The sequence below is a fragment of the Plectropomus leopardus genome, chromosome 12 (genome assembly GCF_026936395.1).
Source record: "Plectropomus leopardus strain MGB_pleo_1.0 chromosome 12, ASM2693639v1, whole genome shotgun sequence".
Taxonomy (NCBI): domain Eukaryota; kingdom Metazoa; phylum Chordata; class Actinopteri; order Perciformes; family Serranidae; genus Plectropomus; species Plectropomus leopardus.
Window position 1 is genome coordinate 31,814,351 of NC_142187.1, and position 13,874 is coordinate 31,828,224.

The 13,874-nt window shown below is 41.0% G+C and overlaps 1 protein-coding gene across 1 annotated transcript in view; it reads right to left on the reverse strand.

Annotated features, from left to right (window-relative positions):
- Positions 1–13,874, reverse strand: part of ak5 (adenylate kinase 5) — a 91,630-nt gene that overhangs the window by 69,324 nt on the left and 8,432 nt on the right. Inside the window, exons 4-5 of the mRNA XM_042496988.2 lie at positions 10,269–10,441; positions 3,866–3,979 (exon numbers count right to left, since the gene is read on the reverse strand). Coding sequence (XP_042352922.2) covers positions 3,866–3,979; positions 10,269–10,441 — 287 coding nt within the window. The remainder of the gene's footprint in view (positions 1–3,865; positions 3,980–10,268; positions 10,442–13,874) is intronic.

Genomic DNA, 13,874 nt, shown 5'->3' on the forward strand with positions numbered 1-13,874 from the left:
GTTCTGCATGCGTTCACTGACCCGCAATTTTTTTGCATTTAGAGATGGGGCAGAATGATAAAAAAGGGACACACACAAGATAAAAAACAGGAAGTTGGCCCCCTCCTTTGTCCTACTTTTAGTCTTTTCGTTAGCGAAGTAACCTCTTTAAATGTGCACTTGAAATCATCATTGACAAATGAATTCCTCTTGGACTTTAATATCTCATATATGTTTCAGGAAGATTTCTGCTCATTTTCAAAACATATCCCATATATCTGTGTTCTCTCAGAAGTGAAGATTGAGTTATTTTATTTTGTGAAAAAAGTTGTAGTATTTCAAATATACTCTGAATTTAATGGGCAGAAAGTCATAATATTTTGAGACGAGAATCCACTTAAATCTATAGTCTGCTGTGCATTATGCGCATCCCGTTCAGACCATCAGACTGACACAGAGTCCTGTTTGGGACTCTATCTGGAGGAGGCAGAGTTTTAGCGGCCGTGCATTGCTCTTCATCAGCAGTGGAAAACTGAAACGACTTGAACAGGCAAAATACGTGATTGCCCCGTATTGAAAAATGAAATGCACTGCTCTTCACTTCATCAGTGTGAGACATGATTTGTCCCTTTTGTGCATAGAAATCTTGCAAATCTTGACCCTTGGACAACACAGAGACTGTGAGCCAGTCTGCCAGCCATAGGGCAGAGTCCCTGCTCAGTGTGACACTAGTCTACCTGTTCATTTCAGGAACACTGAGCATTGACTGGGCAGTGAAATGGAAAACTGTTGTCTCTCTGTTGAATAGTTGAGCAGCAGCAGCAGCTGAGACACGTTGACTTGCGGCATTGTGAGCACGAACTGCGTGAGCTCAGGGTCAGTGCTGACATAAAATATTACACTGTAGATGAGATCAAACAGTCACACTGACTGTTTTTTGGTTCATATTTCAGATGCAGTTAGAATGTCTGGTCTGTACCACCATTTACTCTGTCAATCAGAAAATAGAACATTTTTCAAACTCCGCCAGTCAGTATCTTTGATCAAAGAGCCTCTTTAATATCAGACACTCCTAATGGATCCTCTGCTCGTTGCGGAAATGTTGCTTCAGGGATCCGTATTGGGAAATTTATGCAGCTGATTTAGAACTTAACAAATGTCTCCACAGTAATAACATCGGTCATAGTGAAACTCAGAGAACTTTTTCCTCTTAAAATAAGTTCAGGTAAATTAGGTATCAGTGAAATCACACTATTCCTCATTATGTTCAGGGCTTTCCAAAGGTCATGAGGGTGTTCTAGGTTCTTAATCTAATCTCTAATCCTGAGATCAGAGGTTAATTATTTCATTATTTTGTTAACAGGTTGATTATCTTGTCATCACGATAATACAAAAGGTTGTTTCATAAATCAACTTCCAAATATCTGTCCCAAGTCCCAGAAACCTTCACGTTTTTTTAAATTTTTTTTATTTTGTGTGTCCTTTTTTTGTCATTCTGTGTCCCCTCTCTAAATTTATATGTTTTATTAGTTGCTTTTCCATCACAGCAGCTCAAGCAGTTTGAGTTGCGGGGTGTTGGATAATTGATCTGCAGTCAATACCCGAATGGTTTATATATTCCAACAGCACTTAAAATGAATGGTCAAGATCCCAAAATAGAAAATCAATATGTGGCTGCAGATTTTTTTAATCCTGCTGGGCCGAAACATAACCTAATAAAAGAAAAATTACTTTTTGTAATTATCTTGTCACCTCGGGATAACAAAGATTTTCTCCAGATAACAAAAAATTGAATTTGTGATCTTGAGATAAAGGCCTTAAATAAATGATTGTAATCACCATTCTTGTCACTACAAATTGATTTTATATCTTTGGAGCTGGACCATTCACTGGGAGCACTATTCACTGCACAAAGGTAAACTTGACTGTTCATCCTGTTGGGACTAAAAGTTTGCATTCAGTCACCTCTGCAGCATCCATCAATACGATCTGTTAAGCTTTGATTAGTGCCAGTGATCAATTATCCACCCCACATCTCACAAATTGCTGCTGATAAAAAAAAGAACTATTGAAGAGCTCTGTTTGTGCTGTGTTCATTAACCCACAAAAACCTCTGAATTTAGAGAGGGGACACAGAATGATGCAAAGGGACACACATGCATTCAAAAGAGAAAAATGTATGCTGTCATTCTCCATACCAGCCTCCAATGTCAGCTACGGCCACACAAACACACCACACATACAATATCTTTATAGTGTGGGACGAGCACAACAGTGAGCTGCAGGAGCTGCTGCTCTGACTCAGCAAGTGTAAACAACATGAATGAAAACTACTGTCAATTGTAAAATGAGTGCTAACATTATTATATAGAGCACAAACTCAACAGCATGATGGGTCCTCACAGTTGTTGAATGTTGTTCAGTTACAGACAGCTCAGAGTGCCATCGTGCAGAACCAGTGCTATGAGGACTCAGATCTCAGTGTTTGAAGGCTACAGGGCTGCTTTCACAGCACAAAAGTGCATCTCCAAACAACATGTCAGTGACTAACTGCCTTGGGAGACACCCACTCGGGGGCCTAACGCTTCCATAAATATGACCTCTTTTTGTGAAATGATGCACAATAGCTGTCATCACAGTTTATATTTACCTACACAAAGATTATTCAAATTTCTATCCAACTAACTGTGATGCTAAGTAGATGCAAACATGTTGTTTTTTAATTCATTTAAATTTCAGCCCTTTGAACCCTTCGCAAATTAGCTTGATTTTATTCAAAATAAAAGAAAAAAGGCAATGAGAAACTTAACAAGACATGTACCAAAAATTTGTGAACAATTTGTCAAAACGTTACCTGAAAATAAGCCAAAAAAGGATGCAGCACAAGAAAAGTGATGTCTATCCAGGTTTCAAAGGGTTAATAGTCAGGAGATCACTCATTTGGGAGCAAAACTTTTAGATACACTAAACAAACTGTTTCAGTGTTTACAGATTATCAAAGGCCTGACAGTGTCCCTGAGACGTGCTGCGTCTGATAGCAAACACATCAAACTCTGGCTGGCAGTGTGACTCCAGCCACTGAGAAGCTGCCATCTTTAGATCTCTGGCTATCGTAGATAAAACCAAAGCGATAACAGTATGTGGTGTGCAACCAACTCGTTTACATATTTGGCTCGTAGCAGGTGCCGCTTGAATAGCTCATTGTGTGTGAAGGAAACTGAAACTTGTCTGGATGCCAAAAGAAATTAGTGACGTGTTTCAGCTGGTTACAGAAAACAACATCTGCAATGAAGTGAATGGAGAGATAAAGAGTTAAATGTCCCAGTAAGAAATCTTTTAGAAGACGCTTTTGTTAGGTTACAAAACAATTAGGAACCTTTCGTATGTTCGTTTTTGCTTAGCCTCTAATTAGGGTGTTTTCACATCAGTCACCTGGGCACACATATGTGGTGAAATAGGATCCACATAAAAAAAATGCCAAAGTTACCATTTAAGTAACAACGTTGACTCTGAAAATAAACAGCCTCAGGTACAGAAACCTGAGTGAAAACACCCTAACACATCATTCCCAGGAGATATGTTTATTTGAGATAATGGGGAGTGATGATTAAATATTTTACCACCTAGCCAGAGCCTGCAGGTGCATGCTGGGGTGGAGGTAGGCTGAAAAAGCAGGCAGCAATACTGGTGCACGGCAGGACAAGTTAGAGAAAGAGTTGGGAATGTTAATTAATGTCGCTCCATTTCTGTCAGTTGTGTCACAGAACAGGTGACACAATTAATTTGTTTCGTGTTTGAAAAGGTAATGAAGTGTGGACTCGGGCATCTGGACAAAGTGTTTCCAGAGATAATCTTCTGCATTTAAAAAAACCTGGTAGAAACTCACCTGGTCCTCAAAGGACAAAGCCTGTCCGACGTCTCGAGGAAACCCATCTATGACGATCCCATCGGCGTCTGGGATCTTCATGATCTTCTGCTTGATCTCAGTTATTGTTGTCTCCTGGAAAACAGTGACAGCAACACAGTAATTACGAGCAAATGTCAAAAGAGCAATAAACGAGACAATTACCATATTGGCAGGGGGGTAATTGGATTTTCGTTCAATGCAAATAACTCGACAATTAGCCAGATGCTTGTATTTCTGGCTGTCTGGTCCTGTTTCACTTCGCTCTGTCATATTTTAAATGTTTAATGTTGTGGGCAGTTTTCTGAGTGAGCGTCTGGTGTCATGGGACATTTCAGCTACAAATTACAAAGCAAAAAAGTTTATCGTTGTAATTACAATTAGTTTTTCCAGCAGGAGCGTGAAGGAGATTAGTTTTCTTAATGTTGCTGCAATTCCCAGACTCATCAAGGTTGCAGATTAGTTAAAACCCCTTGAAAATTAATAATGAGGAGCTGATTTAGAGTCATAATAAGGTGAATGGAAAACCATGACAACACGTTGGAGAATTCCACAATATAATTAATCAGTTTATCCGACTGCACTTTATTATGTTTGAATGCGACACAACAACTGTCGTGATTGCGCCCGAGGCCACAGAGTGCCAGCATCACCTAGCATCAATTACTTCCTCATGGCTGGAGGAGGTCAACATGTTCGAATGTATTTCCCCAAGCTGAATGCATCATGCGATACGGCAGAGATACATGAGCAATGCTCCACTCTAAAAATAACATCCGTGGCCAACGCTGAGCAACACAGACGTTTAATTTCCCTCCACCCCCAGAGTAACAACAGTGGCCCGACAGACTGCGCATAGATTAAATGTAATCTTGATTCCATCGAGCAGATTAATGTATGCGTGTGAGATAAAATGAGAAAAGCTAATCTAAGAAAAGCCCTCTGATCTGCTGCGCGGCTCCGTGTCTGAGCTCTCGCTGGATTGCCAGGCACCAAACAATCATCGCAGACTCCCAAATAGACGATCTATTTACGGCAGTGTACCAGCAAACATGCAGCAACTGGAAAGAATCCACGCGGAAAGTGCATCCGCCGTGTTCACGCATTCACTTCTTCCTTAAACACTTGATTTCATTTGATTTGATTTATCATAATTTTTGCATCATTACAAAGTTGACATTTTTATCAAAAAGCAGGGGAGCTCCTAAGTAGCCTACTATTTTTCCTCTGCAGAATTTAGAGAGCACTACCAAACTAACACACTCTCACTTTGAGCTCGTCACATGGTGACGGTCGGTCAGTGACCTTCCACGTCAACCCACGGCGTTACAGTCGTCCTCGGTCTGTGACTTTCCAGGATGCCACTACGGTGATGTCAACAAATGCACGTGGTGGGATGACACAGTGCGGTCCCAATGTTCACACAACAGAGCGAACGATCACGATGGCTGGGATTAGGCACCAAAGTCACGGATGGTTAGGTTTAGGCAAAGGAGGCATATTGTGTGATGTAGAAAAACCCACCCAAAGCCACATCGACTCATCTCCGGACTCCCACACGAAAGTTGGTTGTTTGTGTGACTCATCCACCTCCCCGCCTGCCACCCCGTAAGCGCAATCACACTCCTTATTTTACGTGGTTACCCAACCCATTCTCACTCCGAACTCAAAATATCAAACACAGCAATGATGCCTAAGACGTCAAAGGTTGAGGTGAAAGGTCATTGCCCGACCGTCACCATGTAATGACTTTGGAGTGAGACCGGGTTGACAAAAACTTTCTTTCACTGCAATACTGCGAGTGGCCACTGGAAAAATTTGGCTGTAAGGCTGAGCAAGGCAACGCTCTCCTTGGGGCCTGGGCACTACATGGTGCGTAAATTTCATACTCTGAGTTCAGACCTGAACATGAAAGGACATAAAAGACTTTTTCCCATAGACACTGGGTAAGAGATGTCTGTAAATCAGTGGGTTTTTTTTATTGTGACCATCAAAACCCCCACAAAACAACTCATTTCACGATCTAGATTTAAGCCATCCAGTTTGATTTAACGTTTAAAAAGTCCAAAAGAGTGGCATTTTTTTTTAACGCAATTCAAGCTAGAGATGTGCTAACCAGAAGTCAGTCACTCTGCCGGCGGATATTACTCGCTTGTGCACACTAAGCCGCACTCAGCCGCCATAAGTCTCTAGTGTGCAAGTCTCATTGGCTCGGTAATGCGGATGATCCAGGTACTTTCATAATGTGGAAAAAGTGCATTTTTTTTGCTTTGTGCACTACTGAGAGCTCTCATAGGAATGAACAGCCTGTATCCAGATCTCTTTAATACATCCGTGATTATATTCCTCTTTTTAGGGGCATAACAGCTACAATAGCCGATGTATGGGATTGGTATGCAGCTTTTATAACACTGTGCTTTTCCTTATAGAAAAAAGAAAGAGACAATAAATAGATAATATGTGGTTAGCGACATCTCAGCCTCTTTAAAGGGCCACACAGTTTAAAAGGGTCTTAAGCCAACTTTTTACAAGTCACTGCATCCTGCTGACCCGTCTGAACATGAGGATTTTTCCACAGTCTGCAGATATAAAATCAAAAGTGCTGTTAGTTGTTAATTTTAGACCAGACTGTCAAACATCCAATATCCTCTTATGCAGAGACCTGTGGGATTTCTGAGGGAACAGACGTTCTGATAAATACTGAGTCATATGACCTCGCAGCGAGTTACAGACAAACAGCGAGAACTTCAAGTTGGCTGAGAGTCAGTGAAGTGCTTCTGTGTGTTTGCTGGACTTTGAATCACAGCCAAGCACCGTTACAGTGCTCAAGACTTTGAGAGGAAATACACAGAGGGTGTTTTGCCAAAATACTTAGGGACTGTTCGTTATTTGTAAGAAATCATTTTCTGGGGATAGAGAAATGTTTTTGATTTGGCTCAGGGTCGGACATTAAACCTTAAATAATTGTATGTTGTATTTGCATTTCAAAGGTATCTAGCTTCAGTAATAGGATTATCAGAGTGAAACTGGATAGACTGGTGATACAAGGTTTGCAGAAATTCGATTTGAGGGGGCATGTCATAACAGTGAGGCCCCGACTGTGTAATGCTGAGGATGGTACTATATCGGGGAGAGAGAGAGGAAGTCCATCGTCATTTTCATGCAACATTAGACGCTAAAGAAGTCCATTGTAAATTGCCTTTCTGCAAAAAGCAAAAAATGTCAAACTATTTTTTAAATTTGCTCATGAAAACATAACTCTCAAAGTGCACACTCAGATTTCTTGCATGAATCTCCAATGAGACTGAAAAATTAACAGCATTACATAAGTTTTGGCTTCCTGTTATTGAAATGGAAAAAATGTATCCAACACTTAATTAAGCTCTTTGGTAACTTAATAAATGACTGATGAAGTTATTTTGAGCATATCATACAAAAGAGGAAAATAAAACCAGCTGTGTTCCAGTAATACATCACTCAACACATCATAAAACAATATTTACACAATCATCGCTTTCACCAGGGCTCCTGTTTAAAGCTCCTGTGTAACACTTAAATATAAAGTAATTTTCTTCTTCTCATCATTAAAAAACAGAATCATAACGAAACCAAATTCTCCTCTGCTTTGCTAAACTAATCAGGGCAGGAAATTAAATGCATGACAGCCACACCAGTCACTTATCATATCTAATATGTCTGCAGCTTGGCCTAGTTTGCTGTTTATCTCGCTGGTTCCTGGACTGACATCTGGTGAACGGCCAGATGGGAGATGTGACGCCGTGCCAGAAATATGAGGAAGGGATGATAAATGATGAGGTGGACGCACTAAGTGAAGATAATTCACGAGGGGGACGCGAAGCTATGAACTGCCAGTCACGACGCAGCCAGGGGTCTGTGGTGTCCGTCTACCGTGCTGCATCAACAGTGCATCATGGTGCCCATGTTGAAAGTAAAAACCCTCCTGCAGTGTTTTCATTATGTTAATCAGAATAAAAACAGACAACAACAATCACCGCGATTGTTTTATCCCATTTTATATATCAGACAGATCCCTGATAGATGCTTCTGTCCTCATGTTTATTACAGCAACCTCTATTGCCTTGTAGCTCTTCTAATGGCCTTACTGCACGTGGACGAAAACAATCAGAGCCGAGCAGTGACTAACGAAGTTGTTAGTCACTGCTCGAGAACTGCAATCAAACTGTCAAACCAGGCAGCGCTGGTCAAATAAGAAAGATTCTGCAGTGCATCATCTATTTCTCACTTCAAATGTTTCCAGTAAACATATTTTAGTGTTCTGTTTAGCGGTAACACGAGAACGGGGATGCAGCTGGTGGATGGTGCTTGGTACTACGATTGACTATATCCATCATGGGGGCCGGGTCCCAAACTTTCTCAAGGAACAAGTTGGGGCTGGGTGATAAATTGATTTTATCTATTATTTGAATTTGAGAAATGTGTATCAATCTGCCGCCAGCCTACAAACATACAGTAAAAGAGCAGCCACTGTTAGTGGAATCATGTTTCCATTGTGTCCCGAATGACAGGAGAGCGACCCGCTGCAAAGCTGTTTATGACGCTGTCCAGCTGCATGTCGCAACACATGATATCATTGGATTCATGTAAATTTTGTGAAATTACTACAGCTTGCAGTGCAAATGTAAACAACTCCCACTCCCCCAAAACTACATAATGCACCTTTAAAAACATGTTTGCAGCTTGCACTAAAACCCAAAAGAGAAATTCAGTTTACTTCATTAACTAAATGATTAAATTCAGTTTGCCTGTTAATTTTTATTGCTAAAATAAAAGCAAAACTTGTTTTGAGTAATTTCTTTGTCACTTGCAGTTTGTTTTAAAGAAGGAAAAAAAAAATGATTAAAATCAAAAATTGGGTGTTTCGTTGCAAAGTCAGTGGTTTTTTGGTTAGATTTCTGAAATAAGGTCTGTGGTTAACACAAGCTTAAGAGATATTTCATGTTGTGTTCTACAACATACAATACGTCAGTAAATACCTCACTCACAAACTTTGAGGCTTTTAGACTATGTGTCTTAAAACATGTGGTTGCCAACAAGTGGTTAAATGAGACCACAGATCATCATCACATCAAGCCGCGCTGAACACGGCTTTACAATCTCTAAGCGGTGGAACCATGACCATAATGTGGTTCGTTATAGTCTAACAATAGCTTTTTACATATCACTGCTGTCGGATGCAAACTTCTTATCTCCAAAATTGCTATTTTTCAGCAATTAGAAAAAATGTTGTGTTTTTAAAAGATCCAATGTAGATAGGTGGTTTAGTCACAAGCCTTTTTAAATACATTTCACTGGTTGAGAAATGGTAAAAACCCACTGATAGACATGGAGGGGGACCAATAGAATTAATTTATAAAAAAAGAAGCTAGTGAAATGTGGAGATGCGAGGTTTGCGCCTGACAACAATAATGTTATGCTATTTGTATTTAGGCTTCAAAAATCCTCAAAGAGATGTTCATTTGTGAAGATTATCTTTCTGAACAAGATGTGTCAGTAGAACATCATGTTTGTTTCCTACAGAGCTTAATCTCTGCACTTATACAAAATCCAATGGAAAAATCCCATAGGGTTTTTGATGAGGGAGCCAGGACAACGCCAAGGTCCTGCTCGGCCTACTGAAAAAGTCATCCCCGGCTCTCTGTGGGTGTTGGCCTCAGCAAAACAAAATGAACGGAAAGTGGCGTACCTAGTCTTGGCGAGTCCCAGTCCTACTCAAGTCTATCCGATGCTTGCTTTTTTATACCTAAATAATCTAAAATAATTGGCTGTTTGAATGAAAGAAAATCATTTAAAAAATGTATTTTATAGGAAATGGTTAACATCAATGCTTATATAGCCTTTGTGATCTGTAGTTAATGGGCCTTTAACATGAAAAAACACTTTTGTGATACAGTTTAGTCCTTCCTCTGTCCTTGAATACGTGCAATTTATATTTCAATCAACTCTGTAATCTTAATTTCATACACGTATTGAAATGTGGGGGCATCGTGTGCGTTTTCTATACGGTGTTTAAATGAATGGATGCACAAACAACCACAGGAGGTCTGTGCCCATCTTCTCTCCAAGCAGAGTCATTATCTTGCAGACAAAGGATGCTAATCAGATGGATAAGCATCCCTCTCTGCAGCCCGCTTGTGATATGGATGCTGCTAATTAGTCCCTTCTTGCAGACTCGCTGTGATGATGACCTGTGAGTGACTGGACGCACTTCCTCTCATATTCTCCCTGTTACACACACACACACACACACACACACACACACACACACACACACACACACACACAGACACACACACACACACACACACACACACACACATCTCTCCCCTCTCTGTGTCTTTGCTACCTGTGGTGCCAGCTCTCCGTTGGTGATGATTTTAGCAATCAGGCTCCACTTTCTGTTGCTTGTGGCGTTGTGGATCATCTTCTTCCTCAACAGCTCGCCCACGGACACGTACTGGAAGCCGTAGCGCTCTGCAATCTTCAGGCTCTGTGTTCCTTTGCCGCTGCCAGGGCCACCTAGACATGAAGGGGAGAGCTGTTGATGTTTTGGGATGGATTTGGTGTGTGAAATGTGTCTGTGGGAGTGTGAAACATTATGCGCGTGGGTGTGTTAGTGTGGGCACATGTGTGTATTAGTGAGAGAAACCCAGACTATGTGAGACTTTGTGTGTGTGTGTGTGTGTGTGTGTGTGTGTGTGTGTGTGTGTGTGTGCGTGTGTGGCTCGGCTTGTGTTTGCACATTTGTGGCTGTGTGTCTCTGCGTGACTGGGTGTGCTGCTGCTTGTGTGTGTTTTTGTGGGGGAGAGGAAGGGCATGTGGGGGGGTGGATTAGAGAAACAGGTATGTGTGAACCTCCTACATTTGCTACCAAATCCTACTCATTTTTATCTCGATATTTCAGCGGGAAGAAGGATGTGCAGAGGAGCGACGAATAAATGTCACGAAAGCTATTGTTTTAATATCTTAGTGCGACAAAATTTTACACATAAAGTAAAATAATTCACCCAAAAATACAAAGTTCAGGCATATAAAGTGGATATTTTGGATTTAAATTGCCCATAGGGAATCTAGTCATTAGCAATAATGTCTTAATAGTCATACTATATGTGCTGACAGTTTGTGAGAGGCCTGTATAAGTGCCTGTAAAAGCCATCTGAAAACCTGGATGCTGCTTTTACTGCAATTCATTCCATGTTTTAAGAGATGCTAATGTTACTACAGAAATGTCAAACGCTCCAAAAATTGCTGCTGGTTGGAAGCCCGGGCAGGCAGAGTGAAGCCAAAATAGTTGGAGCACAAAGCTGTGGGTAATTTATTCCATCTGAAATTATTTTTTTTTAGGACTGAGGAGAAGAGTGGGCATCCAAGTATAGAACATTGTTACAAATCAGTGGTCCCTGATATATAATTTGATCTGCTTTCATTTGGATGAGTCGATAGACCCTTTTATGCTGCCTGTTCAAGGTGGGAATATTGCACCATTATGCTGCTTATGCTGTATAAAAGGTAAAATTTTGGATCTGGGAGATGGAGTTGTCTCACCTTTAAGATGGCAATGAAGGTAGTAACAGCACCCAAACCGTGTCTGTGTAACAGAGACAACAGGCAGGCAGGGATCGTAGATGGGACTGGTGTGATGTTTTGAAGATGTGTTGTGCATGCAACCCACCGCGGAAGATTTAAAAAGCAGTGACCAGCAGTCACCAGCTATTTCAAAGTAGAAAAACAGCAGCCGAAAGTGTCCGCAAATTTAGAAACAATGAGAGTCTGGAGCTCCTTGACCTCCGAGCAGAGGACGAAATCTGCCGCCATATAACAGAGATGGTAATTGATTGTTATTGTCATGTTATATGTCACACCAGAGGCAGACACTGTTGTGGTAAACGTCACGCCCATCGTGCCTGTTTTATTTCCGCAATGCCGGCATGCTGTCTAAAATTACACACTGGAGCAACATGATGTTGCTGCTGTTTGATTCTGTGAAAAAAATGCAGAGCTCAGTAAAGAAGAAACTTTGTAGCAGCTTTATGGCATGATCGAGACATTTTGACTTGTAGCAAAGAAAGCACAGTTCCAAGTATTAACAGTAAAGGGACAGTTTACCTTTTACCTGTAGTGTTATTTATCAATTGTTTTGAGTGAGTTGCTGAGTATTTTAGATACTGGCTTTAGAGATGTCTTCCTTATCCCCCTATAATGGAGCTAGATGGCACTGTGGTGCTCAAGGTGCCAAAAAATACACTCAACAGCAATATCTCTTTCCAAAAAATCATGACCCGGTTACTTGAGATAATTCACTGACCTTGTTGTGAGCAGTTTCATGTAGGAATTATTTTTCCCCGCCTAAAGTGTGCAGACAGATTTAGTTATATCCTTGTCACTTTTAGAGATGTATGTAAGTGTTCTTACGAGCTGCAAAAAGTATGCAACAGCTGCTATTGTTCTCAGTGTGTGAGTCTGTTGTAGTTAGAAATAAGGGCTCTTGTTTACTTTGCCAGGTGTCTGTGTTACTCTGTTTATCTGTGCACAGATTTTGTCAGTCCTAGTTCAAAGATGGGGGTTATCCCAGCAATGGCACCAGAAGTAAGGGGTAGGAAGCAAGGAAGGGGCAATTGCCTTCCACCTCACACCCGTGGCCCACATTCATTTTAAAAGATGGATTGCTGCATCTTCGCTCGAGAAATACCCTCACAAGATGATCTGTATGGTTTTTTTGTAACTTTGGACAGAGCTAGGCTATCATTTCATGGCTGTACATACGTGGAATTGGTTACTCAAGATAATCCACAGACCTTGTTGTGAGCCGTTTCATGTAGGAACTATTTTCTTTCTACCTCACAGAAGGCAGCGTACATCTACTGCTACCTCCTCCAGCACCAGTGACCTAGCACTCGTCCATGAGTTGATGCACGCTGCCTTCTGCACAGTAAAATGGTTGGCACGTGTAGTTTGGTAGAAAGAAAATAGTTCCTACATGAAACTGCTAACAGCAAGGTCTGAGGATTATCTTGAGTAATTGGGTCATGATTTCTGGAAAGAGACGATGCTGTTGGGATTTTCATGTATTTTTGAGCACCACTCTATATGGGAGAGACATGTCTACAGCCGATATCTCCAACACTCTGCAACTCACACCAAAACTATCAAGAATAATAAATAGTACTACAGGTTTGAGGAAAAATATGAAGTTTTTATTTTAGGGTGTACTGTCCCTTTAACATTTTTCAGTTTAAGGGTGCCAGTAAGCATTGTAAGCCATGTGCAACGTCACCATTTTTCATGAAATTAACTGTAATTGTGTTTTTTCTTCTATGATCTTTATGTCACATGAAAAAAGGCCCATAGATTTAAGTCTTGTCATGCAGAAAACAACAGATAAAGTGACAGTTTACAGCCGAGAGCAGTCGTGGGAGGATCACAAAGATACTTTTACATATATTCAGCAAATGTGCACTTTATCTTCCATCTGAGTATTTCGTAATGTTCGACCCAGCCTCCTCCTCTCCTCCTCCTGACCACACGTCTTTGTCAGTCTGTCTGTCTCTCTCTCTCTTTCAGCAAACCTGACAGGCAAAACATTTGCCACGATCCTCCAACGAGATGACAGCTGCTGCCGTCCTGTTTTCCCTTTAAAATAGGGCACAATGTGTTCACAAAGACGAGATAGGAACTGGCTTTGTGCTGCAAGGACAAATAACTATCATGCACACCACAGACAAGCAGAGTGAGCACTGGAGGTATACAGCAAAAAATCAAAACATGCTGCAGCAGAAGGGCTGTCAGGAGGTTTTTAAGAGCTTTTAACGTTGTTTTCTTGCCTTTTTTTTCAAACACGTTGGTCATTACTCTTGCCCTATATGCAGCTGCCATGCTTAATTCATATAATTAATGAATGTATTTGACAGGTTAATGCAGGCCTATCAAGGAAATCAGATTAGGAGAGCGTGAG